This window comes from Procambarus clarkii, chromosome 13 (assembly GCF_040958095.1).
Source record: "Procambarus clarkii isolate CNS0578487 chromosome 13, FALCON_Pclarkii_2.0, whole genome shotgun sequence".
NCBI lineage: Eukaryota > Metazoa > Arthropoda > Malacostraca > Decapoda > Cambaridae > Procambarus > Procambarus clarkii.
In genome coordinates, this window is record NC_091162.1 from 14,095,629 (window position 1) to 14,117,925 (window position 22,297).

Genomic DNA, 22,297 nt, shown 5'->3' on the forward strand with positions numbered 1-22,297 from the left:
CAGACACCTGCCGCCGGAAAACGAACAGCCACTGTTGATATTCCTCTATAGTTCGATATTAATCAAAGCCAACTTGTGTGTTACAAATGGCGGTGGTGATGTTGTTGGAGGTGGTCAGTGTTCCGCAACTGTGCTGAAGCTTGTGTTGCTGTCGACAGCATATACACGAACATCAATCAATGCTTGAAGCACACGAGCATCAATCAATGCTTGAAGCACACGAGCATCAATCAATACTTGAAGCACACGAGCATCAATCAATGCTTGAAGCACACGAGCATCAATCAATGCTTGAAGCACACGAGCATCAATCAATACTTGAAGCACACGAGCATCAATCAATGCTTGAAGCACACGAGCATCAATCAATGCTTGAAGCACACGAGCATCAATCAATGCTTGAAGCACACGAGCATCAATCAATGCTTGAAGCACACGAGCATCAATCAATGCTTGAAGCACACGAGCATCAATCAATGCTTGAAGCACACGAGCATCAATCAATGCTTGAAGCACACGAGCATCAATCAATGCTTGAAGCACACGAGCATCAATCAATACTTGAAGCACACGAGCATCAATCAATGCTTGAAGCACACGAGCATCAATCAATGCTTGAAGCACACGAGCATCAATCAATGCTTGAAGCACACGAGCATCAATCAATGCTTGAAGCACACGAGCATCAATCAATGCTTGAAGCACACGAGCATCAATCAATACTTGAAGCACACGAGCATCAATCAATACTTGAAGCACACGAGCATCAATCAATGCTTGAAGCACACGAGCATCAATCAATGCTTGAAGCACACGAGCATCAATCAATGCTTGAAGCACACGAGCATCAATCAATGCTTGAAGCACACGAGCATCAATCAATACTTGAAGCACACGAGCATCAATCAATGCTTGAAGCACACGAGCATCAATCAATGCTTGAAGCACACGAGCATCAATCAATGCTTGAAGCACACGAGCATCAATCAATGCTTGAAGCACACGAGCATCAATCAATACTTGAAGCACACGAGCATCAATCAATACTTGAAGCACACGAGCATCAATCAATACTTGAAGCACACGAGCATCAATCAATGCTTGAAGCACACGAGCATCAATCAATGCTTGAAGCACACGAGCATCAATCAATACTTGAAGCACACGAGCATCAATCAATGCTTGAAGCACACGAGCATCAATCAATACTTGAAGCACACGAGCATCAATCAATGCTTGAAGCACACGAGCATCAATCAATGCTTGAAGCACACGTTGAACGTGATTACACATAATTGAAGTTGGAAATTCATAATATATAATTATGAGGTCATGTTTGGTGGCGGGGTCAAAGGTCGCCGAAGTAGACTGAAATCGGAAATGGTTCAAATACCAGTAACCTTATCCTCAAGGCGCAGATTATATATATTCCGCGAAGCCCGCTCGGCTATCTGGAGATATCTCTATCTCCAATTAATCAAATTCGGAACACCAGAGATATTCTGCAAGCTGGATGTTTTTGGCCTCTGCTTAACAGATAACGCCTCGGGCTCCTGGAGTAGCATGTGTCACCTCACGCCGGCGCGCACGAGATAACCGCTCGCTATCACCGTCTCTCAGAATGAGGAATTCAGGCTGACGTGCCCACCCTTAACATTTTAACTTAGTACCCGTGTACCAAAGAAATATTTCCACCTTTCTCATCTTGAGTTACTGCCCAGCTCCTGTGCCAGCTACGTTCACTACGGGTTCACCATAACCCTTGCTATCTTTGTTATCTTGAGGTTATATTGAGATGATTTCGGGGCTTAGCGTCCCCGCGGCCCGGTCTACCATCAGGCCTCCTTTTCGTTACACATCCCCAGGAAGCAGCAGCCCGTAGCAGCTGTCTAACTCCCAGGTACCTATTTACTGCTGGGTAACATGAGCATCAGGGTGAAAGAAACTACATCTTTTTTCTGCCGATTTGTTTCCGCCTCCACCGGGGATCGAACCCGGAACCTCAGGACTACGAATCTGAAGCGCTGTCCACGCAGCTGTCAGACCAGATGCAACTTGCCACTTTTGAACCTTTCTTATCTCGTTCTGTCCCCCGCTCTATGTATCTGGGTATCTTGTATACTGGGATCATGCCTCGCTCTCTTCTCAGATATCTTTTGGTAACAGTCTCGCCACAATTATATGGACTAACTTTTTTTGTATTGTGCTTTACTAGTTCCATGCCAGTGTTGTGGGTGTTCCAGCCTGCCCTTCCAGTTGTCCGGAATTATCATCACTATTTTGTATACTTTCCATAGTACTCGCTTGATGGTCAAGTCCGTATGAGAAGCGATATTGAAAAATGAGGAGCAAGCGAAAAAACTCCCCTTATGGATGTCAACCAATAAACTCACACTAAACATAGAAAACACCTACTACATCTTATTTGGAAGCAATTACACAAATGCAATTCAGCTTCAGATAATGTAAACATTAGCAATAAAAATGATGGAAAGTTCCTTGGCCGATACCTAGACAAGAGACTCAACTTCAGCACCCACATTCAACATAACTTAAAATTTACGTATGTAGGTTAGCTTAGCATTTTAAAAGCACCGAATCACCTTCTGTGGTTGAGTGTTCAATAAACCCTTGAACTGTATGTTTAACACTTCTCTAACCCTGTCCATGGAGGACAGAAGAAAATGTATATATGCTGGTTAGCATTGTAAATGTGTGGCCACGTCTGTGGTAGAAAATAATAAAAAATAAAAAAAAATAAAAATAATAAAACATAACTTAAAAAATGTTTCTAAAACATTTGGTATACTCTCTAAGATCAGATATTATGTATCCTACTCTACTCTCCTCTCACTCTATTATGCACTTATCTATCCCTATCTTATGGTATCTGTGCTTGGGGGTTCAACCTCTGCAAACCACCTCAAGCCCATCATCACCCAGCAGAAATCTGCTATCAGAATAATAACAAACTCTACTTTCAGACAACACACAGGTCCCCTGTTTAAATCCCTAAACATGCCAAACATAAATTCACTCCATACATTCTCTTGTGCTAATTACATTTATAAAACCCTTTAAGTGCAAACCCTGTTCTGAAACTCTTCCTGGACAGATGTAATAGAACACATACTCACCACACCAGACATAAATATCTCTTTGATATCCCCAAGAGTCAAACTAAATCTGTGTAAACACTCTATGCAAATAAAGGGACCTAGTCTATGGAACTCGCTCCCTAATGAACTGAAAAGCTGTCCAACTTTTGACTTATTCAAAAATAAAACCATAAAGTACCTAATTTCATCTTCATAGTCTTCTACCTAGAGCTTTACCTTCGCACTGTTTCTAGTGCTACCCAGTCCCCCATTCTTTGTACCCAAGCCATATTCTTCACCATTGTAATCTTAGATATCACCTGTTATCATGGGTGTTGTATTGAGTGCATATTCTACTGCATTACTCCTTGTAATGATCCTCATATTGTGCTTCAGTGATCCAATGTATAACCCTGAGATGTTTTCCTAATTGTACTTAGGATTCCTTGTTTATTATTGTGTATTGTTCTGATCTGCTTTTGTGTCAAAAATTCTTGTATCGTACCTGTAAAAATTTTTTTTGACAATTTTACTGTAATTATCCTACTTAAAATCATCTGTACTTGTAAAGTAAAGCTGTAAAGTACCTGTTAAACACTTTTTTATCAATTTTACTCTTATTTCTCTAAAACTTTCCGTTAGTTTAAGGATTTGCTCTAAGGCTAGTTTAAGGACTTGCCCGAAACGCCATGCGTGCTAGTGGCTTTACAAGATTGTAATTCCAACTTAAATTCTATGTTCTCTCTTAACTCCCAAACTACTTTCTTGTATATATAAATAAATAAATAAATAAATAAATATATAAATATTTGCGACTTGTCAATACAAGTCTTTATCGTTATGATATCGTGACGTATATATTAAAGATGGCGTCAGAGACACGGAATATTGCCTGACTGAGCAATCAGATACACACACACACCTGATATCACTCATGCCGACTCCCCCCTTCCCCCCCCCCCCCCCCCACAGCTGTCTCTGACGTATGTTGGGTCACATGACGAGTCAACACTCACTCAACATGACTCATTCCTGTCTAGTTGAGGTACATACTCATCGCTGCTCTAGCGAAGAACAGGAACCACGTCTTCACATGATCTACATATCACGGTAATATTGACCCGAGGGGCCACTAACACTGGCCTCAATGAGGACAGGAAGCCGGTGGCTTGTCCAAAAGGTCACCCCCCCTTTCCCTTGCATTTGCCCTGATGATTTTTGACAAGTTGAACTTTAAAAAAACTTTGAGTTAAAGCAGAGTTTTGGCATTTACGGCTTGGGCGGGTAGGCGGTTCCATGGGTTTATAAACTTGTGGGGTGAAAAGGCATCAGCTGTTTTCAGTTCTACATTGTGACTATCTTAACTGTTACGGTTATCTTCCCGTGTCTCTTGGGGTCCCCTAAGAACCCGGACTCCGAGACGTAGTACACAGACACACAGGCTAGGCTAGTCCCAGAACTAAGAGGCTTGAGCTACGAGGAAAGGCTTCTTTTTTTTCCGTACCACAGACGTGGCCAGACATTTACAATGCTAACCACCATATATATACATTTTCTTCTGTCCTCCATAGACAGGGTGAGAGATTTGTTAAACATATAGTTCAGGGATTTATTGAACAATCAACCACAGAAGGGGATTGTATAGTGCTTTTAAAATGCTAGGCTAAGCTACATACGTAAATACATAGATACACAGATTTACGTCTGCCCTACATAAAGTGTTCGATGTGTCTTTTACAGTGTCATTAATGTGCATTTACAAAGGTGAAATGTAATTCTGATCAGCTTACACATATATGCTGCGTGAGATGCACCTCATGACACTGGAAGAGACAAGATCACCACCTACAAAATTCTCAGAAATTGACAGGGTAGATAAGGATAAACTTTTTAACTCGAGTGGTACGCGAACAAGGGGACACAGGTGGAGACCGAGTACCCCAATGAGCCACAGTGACGTTAGAAAGAACCTTTTCAGTGTCAGAGTAGTTAACAGATGGAATGCACTAGGCAGTGATGTAGTGGAGGCTGACTCCATACACAGTTTCGAATGTAGATATGATAGAGCCCAGTAGGCTCAGGAACCTGTACACCAGTTGATTGACAGTTGAGAGGCGGGACCAAAGAGCCAGAGATCAACCCCTGCGAGCACTAGGTGAATACACACACAGTTTCCAGCAGTGTGCTGCCTGCTATAATCATACCAAATAGTAATCATACCAAGAGAGAAACTACAAAAACTATTATGAACACTTACAAAATCCTCCCTAAAGGCTCGGGAGTTGGAACCATGTACAGCCAATATTCTTCCCTGGACCATACAAAGTTTGGATGAATTTCATTCATCGAATACTTATAATTAATAAAATATTCGTGGAACGGTTTTCATCAGTTCTTAGCGAACAGAGGAACACGCGTTCGGATTTGTAAACATGGATGACTCACTAGAGTATGGACACGGGTCCCATTGCATGTAATTTTTCCCCAAAGTCAACAACATTCCTAGAGGCGGGACCGTCGAGACAACCCAACCTCACGAACTAAGTCTATACTAAAAGAAAAAAAAATCAATAATACATATATGCATATTATTTGGAATGCCGCTTTTGAGTTAAGAGTATCTTGGGAAGGTGTGGGGGGGGGATTATATACTGAACAATGGTTAAATGGGAATGGAGCATTCAGAGGTTGGGAGCCTCTGAACTAAGACGTCTCCCACTCCCCACCAAGAATAGTGCTACAAACCTGTCCTTTAACAAAGAACGTCATTTTTCGGTCGTATGCGTTACCAAGGCCAAAAACAATGTCTAAGTGAGCCGTTGGATTTAGTCATTTATCTCTCTTACTCTCTCCCCCTCTCTCCCCCTCCCTTCCCTCTACACCACTCTCCTCTCACCTTGCATCACGGCAGAAGATAGACACCTATTGGTACAAACCTTAGATAAACACAAACGCAAATTGTCTAATATGACGCAAGGGTTGACGTAGTGTTTGATTGAAGCATAGAGGGCGGGGGGTGGGGGGGAGGTCAGGCCCACAGATGATAAGACCTCAACCTCAAATGGCCGGTGGTACCACAAGCGTTCCATCAGCAAGCGGGCCAGTTGCTCCTGGTCAACCCTCCGTCTCACACGCGTCAAGCACCGTCTACTCTTCTCTACGTGAGTGTTGAACACATGTGTGTCCTGGTACTGGAGGTCCGTGAGTGTGGTATACATGTGTCCACGTCTTTATGAGATCGACCTTATCATGCCTGGTATGTAGTGTTGGTAGCCTCGTGGCCCTCAACCTGCCTTGTTAAGAGTCAACTTAAGTTCTAGGATGATTTTTGTCGCCCGGTGTTGAACTTTCTCCAGAGCAGCCATAACTTCCTGAAGATCAGGTCTCCACGCCTGGATACAATAATCCAAACGAGGCGCACCAGAATACAGCCGAATAACTACCTTCTTTTCACTGAAGTTAGGCTAGTAAACACATGGAATACATTTGGTGGTGATGTAGTGGGGGGCAGACTCCGGAAATATGACCAGGCTCGGGCGGAGTGAAGGGCCCCAGTGGTTGAAGCAGTGACGCCGTGGGTGACACCAACTAAAATGTGAACTACTAAGAACTGAATTATCTTTCCCAGGGTCGTGAAGTCATGAGAGCCACCATGAAGACCTTGTTCATCACCCTCACCTGTGTCCTCAGCGTCTCTCTCGCCCTGGTGAGTAATATTGCTGTCTTCCTCCCCCCCCATAGTGTTGCTGTCCTGCCCCCAGCCCCCCCTAGTGTTGTGTTGCTGTCCTGCCCTCAGCCCCCCCCCTAGTGTTGCTGTCCTGCCCCCAGCCCCCCCTAGTGTTGCTGTCCTGCCCCCAGCCCCCCCCCCTAGTGTTGCTGTCCTGCCCCCAGCCCCCCCCCTAGTGTTGCTGTCCTGCCCCCAGCCCCCCCCCCCTAGTGTTGCTGTCCTGCCCCCAGCCCCCCCTATTGTTGCTGTCCTGCCCCCAGCCCCCCCTAGTGTTGCTGTCCTGCCCCCAGCCCCCCCCTATTGTTGTTGTCCTTCCCCCAGCACCCCCTAGTGTTGCTGTCCTGCCCCCAGCCCCCCCTAGTGTTGCTGTCCTGCCCTCAGCCCCCCCTTGTGTTGCTGTCCTGCCCCCAGCCCCCCCCCCCCTAGTGTTACTGTCCTGCCCCCAGCCCCCCCCCCCTAGTGTTGCTGTCCTGCCCCCAGCCCCCCCCCTAGTGTTGCTGTCCTGCCCCCAGCCCCCCCTATTGTTGCTGTCCTGCCCCCAGCCCCCCCTAGTGTTGCTGTCCTGCCCCCAGCCCCCCCTATTGTTGTTGTCCTTCCCCCAGCACCCCCTAGTGTTGCTGTCCTGCCCCCAGCCCCCCCTAGTGTTGCTGTCCTGCCCTCAGCCCCCCCTTGTGTTGCTGTCCTGCCCTCAGTCCCCCCTAGTGTTGGGGTCCTGTCCCCCCCCCCCCCTAGTGTTGCTGTCCTGCCCAACATCAATGAGCTTGATATTAACAATGGTGTTGAAGGCCGTTGTACTGACGATAGCAGCCCGGACATGATAGGACTCCTTCCCCCCTTGTGTTACAGCAGGTACAAGCTTCTCCCCCTTGTATTACAGCAGGTACAGCCTCTGTTGAGCGCCGGACTGGCGGACCGGCCAGGCGTCTATAGTCTTCTTAGTCGAGGGCTTAACGCAGAGGGAGACTCCACTGTTACCGCAGAGGGAGACTCCACTGTTACCGACACCACCAGTTCTACCGTAACTGGCAGTAGTACCACACCTGAGGGAGATCCTACCACGGGAAGCACCATAGACTTCGGGTCAACAGGTATATATATATATATTTGTATCATGTGTTCCCATGTGTAATACGTATCTCTCGGAAAGCTACGGGTTCTACGGGCTTTTAAGTATCTCTCTAATTTCTTTTTAAGTGGGGGACGAAGGATATAATAACACTCAATTGTTTACACTAAGACTTGGGGTTCGTAGTAATAGTACCGATAGTCCTTACGAGGCTGCTAAGAGCTATAATGCCCAGTTACAATTATGTCCATGTAGTGGATGAAGCTGAAGCCAGCTGCGTGCCAGAGTCTTCAGACAGTCGGGTGACTGGATTTCAGTCTTATTCACACGTTGAGAGTGTGTGTTCCGAGTGCGAGTCAGTTTAGGAGTGATCGCTGATGCAGTGATGTCCTTAGGGAAGTGACAGTCAGCAAGAAGCTGTTGGGGACTGTCGGGGTGTCTTATCTTACAGTTTCCTTGTGTTACAGACTTCTGATTGTCCAGGAAGTGGGCGTGGAGGGGGGACCTTGATAATACAACAGTAACGTGATTGTATAACAGTGCTGGGGGTTTGTGTGGTGATTGTATATGGTTGTTGTATACAGCGAGTGTATGTTGGTGAAGAGTTGTGTACATTTAGTGACTGACAATTGTATGGTGGTCAACATAGTACAATGGTGGTGTTTGATTAGATCACTGTTATCCCGGAGTCGTCACAGTAACGAAACAAGTTTACAAGGCACAGGACAGGTGGGCGGAGTGCGCCCCTCCCCCACAGGCGGGAGGGGCGGCTTAGTAGAAGTACACTCCAAATTGCACTTACATTCTAACACGCTATAACTACCATCTTTTATTTTCAGACTTTTCCACCGAGGAGCCCGTCTCCACCACCACCACCACCACTACCACTACAGCGAGCCCGAAACGTAAGTTCCCGATTATCTCTGCTTCTGTAAAGTTATGTAACACAAATCCCCCGTCCTAGAAATCATTAACACCCTCACAACTTCCCATAAAAAGACTCTTTTGAACAAATCCACAAGGACCGTGACGCAGGTTCGAACCTACGTCCTAGAGCATCCCAGACGCTGCCTTAATCGACTGAGCTACGACATGGCAGCGTCTCGGATCATCTCGGACGCAGGTTCGAATACTCGTCACGGCCCTTGTGGATTTGCTCATTTGATGCATCACGCTATTGTGATTTCTGCATATAAAAGACTTTCTTTTTCTCCCCTTATGACAGAGCTGTCCGGGGGTGCCATTGCTGGCATTGTCATAGGCTCCATCGCTGGCGTGGCACTCATCGCGGGCGGGATCTACTTCATGAAAGTCAAGAAAATGCTGTGCTTCGCTTAGAGCTGCCCTGACACAGGCGCCCGAAAACTGCAACACCGCACAGGTCTAGATGTTGGGACCCGTACACTGAACGGGACTGAAATAGGATACGAGTGGGCCAGAATCATTGCCGGAACGAGCTCGAAATTGTCGTAAATCGTGAAAGAGGTATTGTTAAAATTTGGCCTGGCAAAAAATAGGACTAAAACATAAAATTGGACAGGAACAGAGCCAAAAACGGGTAAAAGGAGGAATATGAATCATTGCTATTAACTCAAGAGGTTGAAAATACACTAAGTACAAAGGTTGCAACAGTGACAAACAGGCGACTATAAACAGAAAAAAGCTGTATTAAACAGCATTGTTACAAAACCTGGGCCCGTTGCTAATGCAGCAGCGGTTGAAACCTGCTGATGATCAAAATGGAGACTAGTCCATGAACAGACGAGAGAAAATGCTGTTCCATTTTGTTCCACTTTTGCCATTTTGAACTTCGATGAACTCCAAACGAAAGTATATTTTTATCTTATTTGAAATCTGAAGGAAAGCGTGTGTAAAGTGCTCCGTCGCCTCCAAGACCAGCAAGGGCCGCGACCTCCGCTCACTAGGCTATGATGACGCGTCGGCTGTGTTAGTTTTAACGGAAAATGGTTCTCTCCTAATTTATACATACATACATGTTTTATGCATCGTCTGCGAGTGTTAAATAAACTGTCTTTATCTACCCAATCAATTCCTCTGAGACTCTTGTATGTGGAGATCGTGTGTGTGTTTAAATACTGTATAATTATTCATAATTATACAGTATAAAATACTGTACAGTAAAATACTCCGTAATTATTTATAATTATTACCAATAATTAAGGCAGTTTGAAAAAATACGTAATCATGTGCCCACTTTTATTTATATGATTATATAATAAAAAATAAAAATAATATGTTATAATTCGCCCAAGAAGCTTTATAATTGTTTTCCCGATTTTTATTAAGTTTGAGATCAAATACATTAGCCACTATCCACATATACCCATCCTAGTCAAAGGCTCGGGGCGCCCATTTCCCTAGCCTCAGATACAACATCCGAAAGCCCCCCCAAACATCGGGTCCCAAATACCCTAATTCTCAGTTATAGGCTACCTAGTCGCCAGCCCACCCAACCCTCCACACCCTGCATGCCTAGCCTCACACACCCTATCCTCCCAGCACCCCTATCCAGAACACAACATCCAGACTGAACGTTGCAAAGGTTTGAACGTTGAACGTTTATACTGTGAACGTTGCAATGGTAAACACATGACAAAAAAAAGAGAGGGAGATCTGAACGCACTGACAGAAATTCTTACAAGTTACAAGACGGATGGTATCGACCAGTGAAGATGAACAATATTTAAGAACATGACTACAGAGATGTGGATGATTTACATATCACACAATACCCTCGACATGTCTAAGGAGGAAGCAAAAGAAGTTAAATGGAAGAAACGTAAAAGATATCTAAGCCAGCAATCCGAGACTTATCTACCAACAGGCACGGGGGTGACTAGCTCAACATGCACTCATTTATCACATCACGATTGGCATTTGACAAACCGGAATTTCTACCCCATTTGCCGTCACCTCAGTACACAACCTCAAGGTGTATCGACAAGAAACAAGAGCGCATCAAGTATGAAAAGTTAGGAATTGAGGCATAAAGAGCTAGATCTCACTGATCGTCTCTGATAGGCAAGTACAGACACCCAAGTGCATTAGTCCTAGAACAAAAAGCTTTAACCTCAACTACAAACCCCTAAGCTAAAGCTCCAACGTACATCTCTTATGCCAGGTAAGTACGAAGGGCTCACCATAGCTGGGGCTGCTTGGAACTTTCTGTTCAGAGTAGATGAATCTAAAAACGAAAATAATTAAGCGCCAAATACCATTACCCTGAACACCTTAGCCCTCAACACCCTAGTTCTAGACAAGCTCAATTACCTTAGTACATCTCGGCAAGGAGATAACTCGAAGCCAAAGACATACTGACGAGTCAAGTCAATCCAAGATTGGCTTGACTCGTCAATACATCCCTCGCTGGAAACCTTCCCTAAGAGAGCACAGCAAGCTGGGAATAGTACCAGATGTGGTCGACCTCATCTTCGCCATGATAAGTCCACGTGATCACCACCTGACAGGTAAACACGCTGTGGTTATTGTGACTTACGTAATGTACTGTGTTTTTTATGTAGACTTTGCCAATTACATAAATGTACTATTATGAATTAGTCTTTGATAGCAGTGCTAGTCTTTTATCCATCGGTTGGTGTGGTGATCCCGACTCGTACTGGTCTGCGCGTACGACTTTTCTGTTCCAGCATTGCCCAAGTCAACTGTCTAATTCCGTCTTACTCACATTCTCTGTCTTATAACATCACTGTTATTCTATACTTCTTTTATTTGTGGTGTAAACACACACGAGCCGATTACATGTCATAGAAGGGAATCCGGTGGCTATATCTAGATAGGCGCTCCAATCTGAGTACAGCCGGCAACAGAGTGCACAGCTTGGGCGTACAGCCGGCAGGAGCTATGCAGGCAGCCGGGACGCCAAGGCCTCGTGCGTCACCGTGGATACTTCACCATGTGTGACATGTGGATTCTCCTGCGATACAGTATCAGTATCGCGCCAATGTGATAAGGGCTCCCACAGTCGCCTGAAGTATGAACTGACAAGCTTGTCACACACCAGACAAATTATTGCAAGAAAGTTGTTATTTGCGCTCCTTATGCATACATCACGATACTTTAATTACACGCAAGTATTAAAATGTAGACATTTTTATTTCACACGGAGGACACAAGTGAAAAAAGACTTATTAGCTTGCTTAAGTGGTCTCCTTCCTAACAAGTCTAACTATACCCATGGCGAGTCACTACAATATAAATTACCTACTCTGTCTGTTGTGTGGTTCGCGAAGACATTTATTGACTCGTTAGATTGTGTATCAGGTGATTCAGTCGTTATCCACGGATCACCAACGACCTCTGTCACATTACAGATTACCCATCCCACAATGTCAATGTTTTTAGTTTATTTATGATGTTTCGGCTGTTTGTGTACACAGAAGCGTAGTCTAGTTGGCGCCCGTAGGTCGCGTACAGGTTTGTAGACATAAACAGAATTTGTAGAGAGCCTATTCGAGGCAGTTATTTGGACCTATTCTCACTAATTTGTCGAGGTCTATACTCGATACTTAACCAGCGAATTTGCTTCACTGACTGCCCTTGCCAAGCGGGTTTTCCACATTTCAAAGCCTATTCGCGAACCTGTTTACACGTGGAAAAGGGAGGTTGGGGAGGGGGCAGTGCTCGGTGATACAGTAAGGTTAAGCGAGCTTTAGTGAGGTAGGAAGTAGGTGAGGTAATCCCAAGTGAGGAAGAGTATGACTAGCAAGTATGGGTAGGGAGAGAAGGACGAGGTGAGGTAAAAAGGAAACTTGGGTAATTTGATATGGTATTATAGGCAGCGGTGGTAGATATGGCCATTACCATCGCTACTAAAATCTTCCCTCAGGAGTATGAACATGTGTTTGTATCTGTGTCTTGGCAATACAAAAAAATATAAGAAAAATTATCTTTTTTATATAGATAACAAAAATGACGGTTGACGCATTCCATTTAGAATTAATTAAGGAAGTCTGTGACTGATTATGCTTCCATGAAGCCTTTATCTGAGCCCACAGTCCTCTCGTATTAACAGCACGTCGCATTTTGACTTATAAATCCTCTAAGGCCAATAACTGGTGTACTAAAAATAGTCTGTGTTACCTATATAACACAGGCTATTAGAGTTAATAGGTGTTACCTATCCAGTAAGTACGGGATAAAGCTAAGCAAAGGCCTTAAATGAGGACGAAGAATGACATGCTTCCGAACAAGTCATTTGCACAAATGGTGGGTAGAAATAGCCTAAGCTACTCTATCCCTTTGAGATGTATTTCTTTCTTATCTCAATAAACATACTTGAACTTGATTTGCACAAGTCTTGGTTGTAGAAAACTTGAAAGCCATGATTGGTGGCCGAGGACGACACGGGATCGAGTGCACGTTGGAGCTGGTGTCGGCCGACAGGCGAGTCCTCGCCGCCACGACAAAGATTTGATATAAGGCCTGAGTCAAGACCAGAGGGAAGAACGACCACTCAGGTCGAACAGAAAATAAAACTAAACGAACGGCGAGAGAGGAAGCTTTGAAGAAAGTGGTAGCCTGTCATGAAAGCTAAAAGAATGCACTTGGGATTAATTTTGAATCTCCAGGTGGTTTTTATAAGTTCCTTCTAGTCCGAAAAGAACGGCAACAATGGAAGTATTCGCAGCAAAGGCAGGGCAAATGTAGACGCCGCGGTTCATTGGGGATTTATTTTGCACCTTTGTCTCTTTCTACCATATATTTCCATCCTATTTATAACTTTCTCATCCACACTGAAATGAGTCGATAATAGGCAGAGGGTGGAGGGCGGTGGGCAGAGGGCGGTGGGCAGAGGGCGGTGGCTGGTGGGCGGTGGGCAGAGGGCGGTGGCTGGTGGGCGGTGGGCAGAGGGCGGTGGCTGGTGGGCGGTGGGCAGAGGGCGGTGGCTGGTGGGCGGTGGGCAGAGGGCGGTGGCTGGTGGGCGGTGGGCAGAGGGCGGTGGGCAGAGGGCGGTGGCTGGTGGGCGGTGGGCAGAGGGCGGTGGGCAGAGGGCGGTGGCTGGTGGGCGGTGGGCAGAGGGCGGTGGCTGGTGGGCGGTGGGCAGAGGGCGGTGGCTGGTGGACGGTGGGCAGAGGGCGGTGGGTGGTGGGCGGTGGGCAGAGGGCGGTGGGCAGAGGGCGGTGGCTGGTGGGCGGTGGGCAGAGGGCGGTGGGTGGTGGGCGACGCGGGTACCAGCACCGATAAGAACAGAACAGCTGGTAACATGTAAAGATTACCTGCCGATAACGTTGGTATGATTGATTTTTGTACAAACGAAGAGCTCTGTTGCGAGGTGACCTCCCCTCTACACCTCCCCCCCCCCCCCTCCTCCTACGCACGCACGCACACTGAGTGCCCAAATGAGCCACAGAGATATTAGAAAGAACTTTTTTAGTGTCAGAGTGGTTGACAAATGGAATGCATTAGGCAGTGATGTGGTGGAGGCTGACTCCATACACAGTTTTCAAGTGTAGATATGATAGAGCCCAATAGGCTCAGGAACCTGTACACCAGTTGATTGACAGTTGAGAGGCGAGACCAAAGAGCCAGAGCTCAACCCCCGCAAGCACAACTAGGGGAGTACAACTAGGTGAGAACACAACTATCTACCCGAGTCGAGTCTTACATGTCAATATTTGCAGACTGCCAAACTAATGAAAAAGACTTGAGATAGATGAGAATTGTAAGTCTCCAAGAAATGGTTTCTGGATTTCAACACCAGCAAGTGCAACGTGATGGAAATGGGAACAGGTGACAGGACCAAGAGGCCGGTACACGATGAAGGTACACTACCTCCCTGTAACGGCTAGAGACAAATGCTCAAGAGGAACATGCAAATAGGACAGCAGCAGCATACTCAACACTAACAAGTGAGATTATCATGCAGGAACCTGAATAAGGAGGCAATTAGATCGCTGGACGCCACCTATGCAAAACCAATTTTTTAGTATTCCGTCCCATCGCGGGACATCTAAAAAATATACAAAGAAACTCTAAAATGTTCAGAAGTGTTCAACGAGGCTCGTTTCAGAATTGCGAGGGATGGGGGGGGTGGGTATAAAAGAGAAAGAACTAGACCTGATGCCGCTGGAAAGAGACAGTGGGGGGGGGGCGGAGGAAGATACATAAAATACTTAAGAGAGAGATTAACAGATTGGAAACAAGAAGCAATAATCTTGATAAGTATCATGAGCTAATGAGATATTACGTTTTCTAGAGCAATAAAGGGAAAATGAAATTAATTGAAGGAGCAGGATGTAGAGGCGAACTCCACTCATAATTTTAAAAGTAGGTGAATGGGCCAAGTATCATTGCATTAAAAAACCATTACAGTCCCTGTGGCGCAGTGGCAACACTCGCCCCGCGCTTCGCGAGCGATTTGGCCCAGGTTCATATCCTAGCCGGGGAGGATTGACTAGGCGCCAATTCATAACTGTACGCCTCTGTTCACCCAGTAATGATTGGGTACCTGGTTGTTAAAGGATTTGTGGGTCGTATTCCAGGAAAAAAAAAAGTGCGAAAGGCTTATCATGAGCTATGGGAAGGAAAAGCTCTCGGCAGTCGTCTGTTCCTGTACCTGTGTAAATAAAAATTGCAAAAAGGCAGGGGGGGGGGGGTCCAAGAGCTGAAGTTCGATCTGCAGGCACAAATAGGCGAGCCCGTACACGCAGTGGAGGACTGTTTCAAGCAGAATACCACAAAAACGTCAGTACTCTCGAAAGTTTAGGATGGCTTCTAGACTTCAACCCAGATAAATGCAATAACAAGAGAACTGTGGAGAGTGTAAGACCCATTGAACAGCATGAAATCAATACACACACTAACAAACTCTCAAAGAAAACAACTATGTAACGCCTCGCTTATCAACAGAGGCTCACATGTAATGAGAGTGAAACACAAGGATGGGATTTGGGAGGTTGGGGAAGGGCGATATATATTGTGGTATACAACCCCACAACACCCTAGTTGGGGTTTCCATCCAGGGGAGAGTCAGTAATTGATTTGAGAGGGGGGGAGGACCTCGATAAGCCTAAGTACAAGCTTCATCTCCGACAACGGGAATTACAATGTAATCATTTAAGCAGTCGAATCTAATTCAGCGGTCGAACAAAGAAAATTCTTTGCTCGACAACTGAACAACGTTGAAAATATTACCCTACCAAATGCCTTCACCGACGAACCGTATTTAAAAATTCTAATCAGAAACGTCACTACAAGATAAAATAACCCAAATACTTAACACAACCCGTCACACTTGAAGATAAGTGTAGGTTAAACAGATGCTGCAAGCGGTTCTAGAAGTTATCTAGTATGCGAGGGCGGTAGGCTCCACCGCACATACGTCTTCCCACTCTTTTATTTTAAGGCATTTAAGACCATAACGGTGCTCATTCGGAACCAAAATAGCGGCAGTGACAATAGTAAACAGAACCTCCTGACCGATTTGGTCTGGGCTACAGTCGTGTCCCAGGAGAACCGATTGGTTGTCAATTCCTAGCTCTTCCCCCCCCCCCCCCCCTGTTGCAGATTGTAAACCGATTGGTGGGGCGTGTTCTAGGAAAATACTGTAGGTTAAGGTTGGCTGTCTCAGGGATGACAAGACTAGCAGAACTCTAGGACTTGTAGCACAATACTTTGTACACCCTAGACTCATAATCGAGTGACCCGGGTTCAATCCCCGGCCAAGACAAACGGCTGAACGAGTTTCCTTTCACCCGATGCTACTAGTCATCTAACAGCAAATACGTACCCAGGAGTTAAACAGCTGTTGTTAGTTGTATCCTGGAGAGCCAATAATCGGGCCACACGCTTAGAGAGACGTTGATAAATCTCAGTACGGGCTTCTGTTCCCGATAACAGGAATTATATCGTCAGCATCATCATCGTGTGAACAATGTACCCGCTCAACCAACAATACGAGAATCAAGATCAAATAAGTATATGCAAAGTAGGATGTATTTTTTTAGTTATAACTCAAAATTTGAGCTGCTGTAGTGTTGTCCTGCCGCGGGGGGGGGGGGGGGGGGATGAACGTTCGCGAGGCTATTGCGGTACTCGGCTGATAATCCACAATTCCACCGGGGTCGAGTGCCTTGGCCTACATTTGTTTATATCAAAATACGAGCCAAATTGTTCTTATAAAAGTTATTTTTATCAAGGTCTAGAGACGATGCAATATGTATCTTATCCCAAAGGTCGTAGATGTCACGATGCCCCCTGGTGGTGGAAGTTGCCAACACCTTTAATGACCCAACCCGGCCTCATACACTAGGCTGTTTAAAGCAGCGGTCGTCCTCCCCAGACACAGTCATCAATTTTAACCAGCCCGTCCTCCAAACAAAGATCCAAAAGTGATTCCATGCACCCGCCAAACCCCCTGTTTATGAATGAAAAGCGGTTTACACACGACTCACAACTGCTGACGTTCGAACATATCCGGAACAAGTGTTTAACTGACGAATTTTGTTCGAATCACAACGCTATAAATGCTTCACCCCTGCTCACCCACGTACTACAAATACAAATAATCGCCAACAGAACCTAAACACCTAACCTAACCTATGCCTATATATGCACAATATGCCATTATAATATTAATTTATACTTGAGAAAATTCCCGTTTTGAATGAACAGCATATTAAAATTTATGAATGCGTCTGTGGGGTCGACCGCTGGATGTAATGGACTTGAGTCGAGGACGGGTTGATTTTAACATACTATGTTAAAAATTGATTTGTTCGCAGATATACATTAATATTATTATACATTAATATTCTATGTATAGTTAGAAGTAAGTTAGGTTAGGTGTTTAGGTTCTGTTGGCGATTATTTGTATTTGTAGTACGTAGGTGAAGTATTTACAGCGTTGTGGTTCGAACAAAATTCGTCAGTGAAGCTCTTCGTTCGAACACTTCCGGAACAAATCAGATGGGAGTGTGTAAACCGTTTTTCCATTCATAAACACCTGGGGGTTTGGCGGGTGCATGGAATCACTTTTGGGTCTTTGTTTGGAGGACGGGCTGCACTTTTGGGTCTGTTTAGAGGATGGGCTGAATGATCAGAACCTAGATTCACGAAGCGTCAAGTTTTTTTCCAAACGTGGCTGTTTCACGAAGGTTCTTAAGAACTATCAGAAGAACCCTGAGCACGATTTATCAAGGTGATCTTACTTGTCCGGAGACCAGTCATTATGATAGCTTCAAAATCTCTTTACACCGGCAATGCATAACTACGTCTTTACATACAAAAATGATATTCCTTGAAATCGAGTCAAAATAACGCTTATATTTATGTCAATCAGATGGCAAATAAAACCATTAAGTATTATAAACAAATATGTAATAAACATCGATATTTGTTGCACCGCTGCTCCCATTCATCGGGGGTCACCTACCTAATTTGCGTCTTATTTTCATATAAAAAATGAGTTTATTTCCAAGTAAAATAACTTTTTTTCAAGTTTTACATTCAGCACCAACATTGTAGTGAACAAGTTTCATATTTCTTCTTTATCAACATAATTCTAATGGCCATTGGATGGCTTCGTTGGCTTTTGGGTAATTCAACTGACGCCAAGAAAGCCTCATTAAAACGTGTCTACGTTTTAATGAAAGTGATTTTTAATTTATTGAAAACCTCATTAAAACCATGTTCTCTGGAAACTTATATTCCCTATGATTTATTTATAATAACTTGTAACCTGTCGTTTTGATGGTGTATAAAGCGTTGCATATTATTTGTAAATCTTTTAATTACAGAATTTATCGAAACGTGTGTAGGGTTCGCCTCTCAGACGGGGAGGGAGGGGAGGCGGCTTTAAAAATACTGTTTATATATATATAATTTTGCTTAGACTATAAAGCCAAGCTTGACAACTTCTTTCATAGCTTTTACAATATAAAATATATGTACCAACTAAATAACCACAAACATGATATAATATATAAATAATTTTTTTACCAGCATCATTCTTATTTAATTAGTAATTCAGGCTTCCCAAGGTTTATAATATTATCCAGGTAAACATATTATCGGTAAATATAAGATCTACAACACATTAATTAAAGTATAGTAATGCACTTTATATAAATTGCTAAAATTATTACATCACATTAAAATCAGGAATGTATACTCATTGGTCTAGGTGAGGTTAGGCAAGGATTTAATCTATAATACTGTGCTTTATATTTTTTATACATTATATCACGAAGTGATTTCAAAGTATAATCGGTATTTTAATGTGGAAAATATTAAAGTTAGGCAAGACTTTCCAATTAAAATTCATTGGTTTAATCAGCAGCATTTAATTTACCATGAATAATTTAATACGTGTGCCTCTAATTACTGAAATAATTGACAACTTTAATTATGGGGTGAACTATTTCTATTAGCAAAAAATTTGTTATGGAAAAGAACATTTACTCTTGGCTTCTATTATTTTGTAAATATAGCCTAAAGTGCCATGATCACGGTATAGCTCATCACTGGACCTTGTGAACCCTTATACGGACTCCTCACATTTCCCTGAGACAACAGAGGGCAGTTAGGTATGGTGATACGCCAGCCTGCTCCATTCCTGTGTTACAACGTACAAAACCCAATGTTTTAACCTAACTAGAAACGCACGAACCTAAGCAACCCACTTAACCTACCGATCCACGCCAAGCCTGCTAATGACCACTCTTAGCAGTCATAAACTCTCTTATAAGCTGAAAAAAAGACTGCAGACCCATATTTTATATGCGTTTGTACGATTTAATTAATGATTTAGGATATTAGTGATGTTGCTTTTCTAAAAAGTAATATATTATTTTGGTTTAAAGAAATGGCGACTAGTTATGTTGTAACGTCGTGTGCGTCAAGAGATCATGTGAATTAATTATGCCAAGACGTAGTAATATTTGTTAGCATGTAATGGCTGGGCTCAAAGAGCTCAGTCAAGTTCCTTGGCCACGCTCGCCCACCCCTGCTGTCTTCTCTCTCTCGTATTAGTGAATTTTAAGGGGTGACCAAGAAATAATTTTTTTCCCAATATGAATATTACTGTATATTATAATTTATATAATTAGGCTAGATCTTTTGGTTTTGTTGGTAATTATGTGTATTTGCAGTACCGGGTGAAGCATTTTGAGAGGTGAGATTCGTACACAGTGGACGGAGAAGTGTTCGAGCGGCATCTGTTGCCAGTGGTGCATACTGTATTTCACATTCACAAACTGCGGGATTAACGGAAAATCGGTTAATCTCTATAAGACGAGCTGCTAATTGTAGCCCGGCCTCATGAACGTTAAATCCAATCGCCAAAACCCAGAGTTTTTAATGAAAAACACTTGACACAAGGCTCAGACCTGATGTTCGAACATTTCTTCAAGTGTTTTGCCGAGGTCTTCTGTTCGAAACGTACCTCCGTATTACAAATCCAAACAATTGCCAACCGAACCTAAATACCTAACATAACCTAATTAAGGGATAACTATGCATCAATCTAGCATACATAATGACGATTTTTTTTAATACACGGTACGTAAAAATTGTATGTAGGAATCTTTGGGGGTCGGCGCGAGGCGTTGCTGGGGGGAGGGACGACCTTGTATACATTGAACTCGATCCTCACCTTATTTCAGGGACTCCCTATCGTTTCAACCACTCAAAATCAAACTTGTTGCCGCGGCATACTTACAGAGCTGACCCTCGTGGTCAAGGTAGAGCAAGCAACGTCTTGACGGGATCGTCTAATAGTCGAGAATTTAGGATTATGTTGATGGAGGAGCCCAGAGAGTGTGTGGAGGTCGGAGCCATGGCGTCAGCCAAGTGGGTCAGGGGAGCGCTGCTTGCTACAGGAACATGGTTGACTCGTGCCCTGTTAAACCATCAATCATCATGGGTGCTGATGATTGTTAAATACTTTGCCAACATTTGTTGACATACCTCGTATGGACCAATTGGTCTTTTGCAGTTACCTTTGTTCTTATCGTCAGGCAGCGATTGGGCATGAAAGGAGATTACTTAATATAACACATATATGTGCTATAAATCCTTAACTGTAGCCTCTGTTTAACGCAACAGTAAAATGTGTACTTGGTTGTAACAACGATTCTTCGCGGCGGGGATCGTATTCCAGGGACCTGCCCGAAACGCTACGCGTACTAGTGACTGCGCAAGAATGTAACAACTCTTGTATATATCTCAAAAAAATAAAATAAACATAAAAGGCCTAGGACTATTAGGCCTATAGAAGGCCTAGGAAGCGCTCGAGGTGTTCTTCGACTGCTCTGCCTCCGACAAGCCTATTTTCATATTAGGCTTGCAAAATCCCTACTGGGCGGACGTGCGGGATTTTGCAAGTTGTATGTCTTGGGAGGACGTGAGTGTTCCTGGGGCTGTTGGGCTGCCTGGTGGTAAAGGTGGCGGATGTATTATCATGTACAAGCGGCGGATGCTGGCCCACCAGTTACACCACAGGGTTGCCAGATTTAAATTGCTGAAAGCAGCGAGCTGATGGTCTAAAAGTAGCGAATTTGTAATAGGAGTAGCCTAATTTTGTGTTGAGTGACTGATACGGGTTTCAAACTAATATAATTTTATATATAAAGTACACTACACGATTGTAATTGTTTTATTAATATTATCTCTGCATATATATATTAAAAAATATGATAATAGGATAACTTACCAGTATTTGCTGTGTAAAGCATAGTGGATGTGGAGTCCTGCCACGTCTTTACAGTTGAAGATTATCAAGAAGATCTTCTTGATCTGCATCCACAAGCTCGTTCCTGTATATTGCAGACTCATATTTAAGCATTGACACGAGTGGTTCAAATGATGAGCAACAAGTTCCGTTTTCCTCAAGATAAGTTTTGATTCTCAAGATTGATGTCAAAAGTTCAAGTCCCATTCGATTTCTCAGTTTAGTTTTCACAGCTGTTACTCTGTGTTCAACGGGTTGAAATACCCGTTCAACCAGGGCATTACTGATTGGTAAGCAGTATATTTTCAATGCAAACTCAGCGAGGTCAATAATCATGTTGTTGTTGTTTAAGATTCGCTACCTGGAACAAAAAGTTCTAGGTAGCACGGGCTATGGTGAGCCCGTAGTGGACTGATTCAAGGTCAATCAGTATGGGCTCGCCAGCAGCGTTCTTGGCAGTTCTTGCTTTGGTTCAAAATGACGATCCAGATGTAGGAATTTGTCCCTCACAATTGTTGGACCAGTCAGTGGTTAACAGTAGGCGCCACTGACTTTCAATTTCACTAAGCTTAGATTGGCCAGCTAGTACTAAGTTCTGAAAATGGTGGCCGTGTGTGGCTAAGGCATATGATAGGTGACCAATTTTTCACCTTTTTGAAAGTTTCATCATTACTTAGAATACGAGAAAGAAGCTA

The 22,297-nt window shown here is 43.9% G+C and overlaps 1 protein-coding gene across 1 annotated transcript; it reads left to right on the forward strand.

The window, feature by feature from the left end:
* The first annotated feature begins 6,103 nt into the window (after positions 1–6,103).
* LOC123748649 (uncharacterized) lies at positions 6,104–10,144 on the forward strand. Its single transcript, XM_045730812.2, has 5 exons — positions 6,104–6,259; positions 6,727–6,804; positions 7,703–7,913; positions 8,731–8,796; positions 9,117–10,144. The coding sequence occupies exons 2-5, from the start codon at positions 6,739–6,741 to the stop codon at positions 9,227–9,229; spliced, it is 456 nt and encodes a 151-aa protein (XP_045586768.2). The 5' UTR covers positions 6,104–6,259; positions 6,727–6,738; the 3' UTR covers positions 9,230–10,144.
* The last annotated feature ends 12,153 nt before the right edge of the window (positions 10,145–22,297 follow it).